The sequence below is a fragment of the Octopus bimaculoides genome, chromosome 18 (assembly GCF_001194135.2).
Source record: "Octopus bimaculoides isolate UCB-OBI-ISO-001 chromosome 18, ASM119413v2, whole genome shotgun sequence".
Classification (NCBI taxonomy): domain Eukaryota; kingdom Metazoa; phylum Mollusca; class Cephalopoda; order Octopoda; family Octopodidae; genus Octopus; species Octopus bimaculoides.
The window spans coordinates 6,858,560-6,862,030 of NC_068998.1; the positions used below are offsets into that span (position 1 = coordinate 6,858,560).

Sequence of the window (3,471 nt, forward strand, 5' to 3'; positions counted from 1 at the left end):
TATATATATATATATATATATATATATATTCATACACATACATATACAAGTATATATAATGTATGTACATATACATACATTTATCATTCATACATACATACATATATGCATACATATATATATATATATATATGTATATATATGTGTGTGTGTGTGTGTGTGTCTGTATGTGTACACATGTATGTATATATATATTATCATTTTTGTTCTTTAGATTTTACAGCTCACCAATCATCTTTATATGAAGCAAAAAGACAAAAAGAAAGAAAGAGGACAAAAACTAACAACCAAAAATTCCTAACAAAAAAACTACCCTCACCGCAAAAAAAGAAAAGAACCCCCACCCCCAAAAAACAACAAAATAGCCAGAAATTATCCAGTAGTTAACATTGCCGTTGATGAATTCTTTCTTTTTTTTCATGCTTTTATTTGTATTAGTTTTTTTATTTTGCTTTTAATAAATATGATATATTTGATATTGGTAAATTTTAAGGTAATGAACGGTGATCGTGGCAGAAGAGCAACGGTAAGAGAGAGAGAGAGTGAGAGACAGGTAGATAGATAGATAGACAGAGAGAGGTGGCAGGGCTGGGTAGGAGGTGAGGCAAGGTTTATTGTCGTGCATAAAACAAGCTTCCTCTTCTTCGGCTCATGCTATGCTGCACTTAGCTGTGAGTTGTGTTGTATGTCCTCTTTAAAGTTTTATTGCTCATTGGCCTGGACAGAGCAACAAAAGTTGGCAACAAAAGAAACCATGATTGACTTCCCTGCGGTGGCATTTATTACAGATCTTTGAGAAATGCTCGTTCACTTACATCATGTCTTTTGTTGTTGTTGTTGTTGTTTTTTTTTTATTTATTTCTGGTTTATTTTAATTTTTTTTTTCATTTTGTTTTCTGTATTTATTTTCTGTATTTGTGTGTGTTTGTGTGTATGTGTTTGGACACATGATGGAGTAACGCTGTTTCCATCATCACCACCACCCCCGCCACCACCAACACCACTGCTACCCCGCTACCATTGTTGCCATATCAACTGTTGCTGATGTGAGGACTACCATTAGCACCAACAGCACCGTCACCATCACCATCACCACCACTGTCACCGACATCATAAACACTGCCACTTCAAATAATACTGCCCCCCCATCACCACCACCACCCCCAACACCACCACCGCCACCACCACGCCAACTGTAACCAGAACCATCATCTCCATGCCAGTTGCTGCTAGCACTATCACCTCTACAACCACCGCCACTATCACCATCGTACCAATTACTGCCAATACCATCACCACCATCACCAACACTGGTTGTCAAGTGGTGGTGGAGGACAAACACAAACTCAAAGACACAAACACACACACACACTCACACACACACACACACACAGACACACACACACACACACACATGATGTGGTTCTTCCAGTCTTTGTCTACCAAATCAACTCGCAAAGCTTTGGTCTGCCTGAGAAACTTGCTCAAGGTGCCACGCAGTGGGTGGGACTGAACCTGGAGCCATGTGGCTGGTGAGCAAGCTTCTTACCACACAGCCACGCTTTTCGTCCTGTTTGGGCAGACCTTTGAGCAATGATGTTCCAGCCATCTCGTTGCTTTTCTTCGGCAGATGACAACAATGACAACAGCAGCAAGAACAACAATAACAACTACAATGGCGACAGCAACAACAACAACAACAACAATGACAACAACAACACCAACAACAACAACAACAACGACAACACCAGCAAGAAGAAGGGCAGTTAAGAAAGTTTCCCCCTTTTTGTGACATTAATTGTGGTTGTTTGGCAAAGTGCTCATACTTGTCATTTCTGCTCATCTCTTCTCCGCTGTTCTCCATGCAACCCCCCCCCCCCACTGCACTCTGTTTATGATGACAGCGAAATAAAAGACAAGGAGGGAGTTGTGGGAATGTTTTTTTTTTCTGTTGTTGTTTTTTTTAATCTTTTATTACCATGTGGTTGTTTGTCATTTCTTTATCGGTTATTGTTGTCGTCACCATCTTCACCATCATCTGCATCCTCATAATTATCGTTACCATGATCGTTGCTATCCTCCTTTTCTTTCGTATCATCATCACCATCACCATCATCACCATCATCTTCACCATCATCAGTGTCATCGTAATTATTGCTATCCTTCTCATTCTTATCATCATCTTCATGTATAAGTATGCATCTTTATATGTGTATAAGTGTTTGTGTGTAAGCAGAAGAGAAAGAGAGAGAGAGAGAGAGAGAAGATGAAATAGAATGAAGAAAACAATGTCAATTTGCCGTTTCCATACAGGAAACCATTGTTATTCTTCCGTTATCATGTAAGATCTGAATGCCACAGACAGGAAGATATTATTACCGAAACTCAGACTTCTGAGCTGGTTTCAATCCCTGCTCCATGCTAGTTCACTTCTAATATATCCCTAACTATCATTGTTGTTGATATTGTTTACTAAACATAACATTCATTACGGACTACTCACAATAGTCAATGGTTTTAATATTGATCTTGAAATAATGTTATTGATGAAGTTAGTATAATCTAGTATTAACCCTTATGTTACAATACTTTCATCGAAATACTCTGCTTTTATTTCAATTAATTTCGAAATTGACGAAGAATTTAGTAAAATTTATTAGAATTTATTAAGCTCATGTTTCGAATACAAATTCACATGAAATTTTGAAGCAAGGTTTAATGTCGATCATGTTAAAACAGGAATTTTTCTATTAAAGAACCGAGGATGCTCTCAGGTGGTTTGGTATTAAAAGGTTTAAGTAATCTTAATATTGTTATGATTGATATTATATAGTTAGTGCATAAGATTAATAAATATGTATTGGAATGTAATAATTAAATATTGGGGCCTGTTTTTTTTTGTTTTTTTTTCTAATTGAATTCGATGTATCTCTGGATATCTACATTAAATGATTCTTTGGTTATTAAATGTAATATATAAAGCTGTGTGTAACTATCAGGGCTGATTGAGTAGAATTATGATCAAAGACACTCCAGCCATGCCCCTCTCATCTTTATTTTTTTTAGTAATAATGTAGGTTGCAGTATGTTATCTGATAAGTTCTTTGCTTACCAGCTATATGGTTTTGGGTTCAAATCTCAAAATGATGATGATGAGGAGGAGGGGGAGGAAGAAGATGATGATAGTGAGTGGTTTGAGGGAAATTTTGAATTATCGCTGTTTCTACTGTTCTATATTCTAGAGATGATAATTCTGTTTGCTTGCATTCTAATTAATAAGCTACGAATTCTTTCATACTCTTGGATTTTTTTTTATGCCATTGTTGTTTTCTTTGATAGGGCCACTTAGGTCCTGGAACACAAATGTCGTGTCAAGTGGAATTTGTTCCAACGGAATGGAGATATTACTATGATTGCATCAGAATTCATTGTCTGGTAAGTCCATGACCTTTTTCATTTTTCTTCATTTTA

The 3,471-nt window shown here is 36.6% G+C and overlaps 1 protein-coding gene across 1 annotated transcript in view; it reads left to right on the forward strand.

Moving 5' to 3' along the window:
• The window catches only part of LOC106870028 (cilia- and flagella-associated protein 221), a 27,044-nt gene that overhangs the window by 22,459 nt on the left and 1,114 nt on the right, over window positions 1-3,471 (forward strand). Inside the window, exon 3 of the mRNA XM_052974526.1 lies at window positions 3,340-3,435. Coding sequence (XP_052830486.1) covers window positions 3,340-3,435 — 96 coding nt within the window. The remainder of the gene's footprint in view (window positions 1-3,339; window positions 3,436-3,471) is intronic.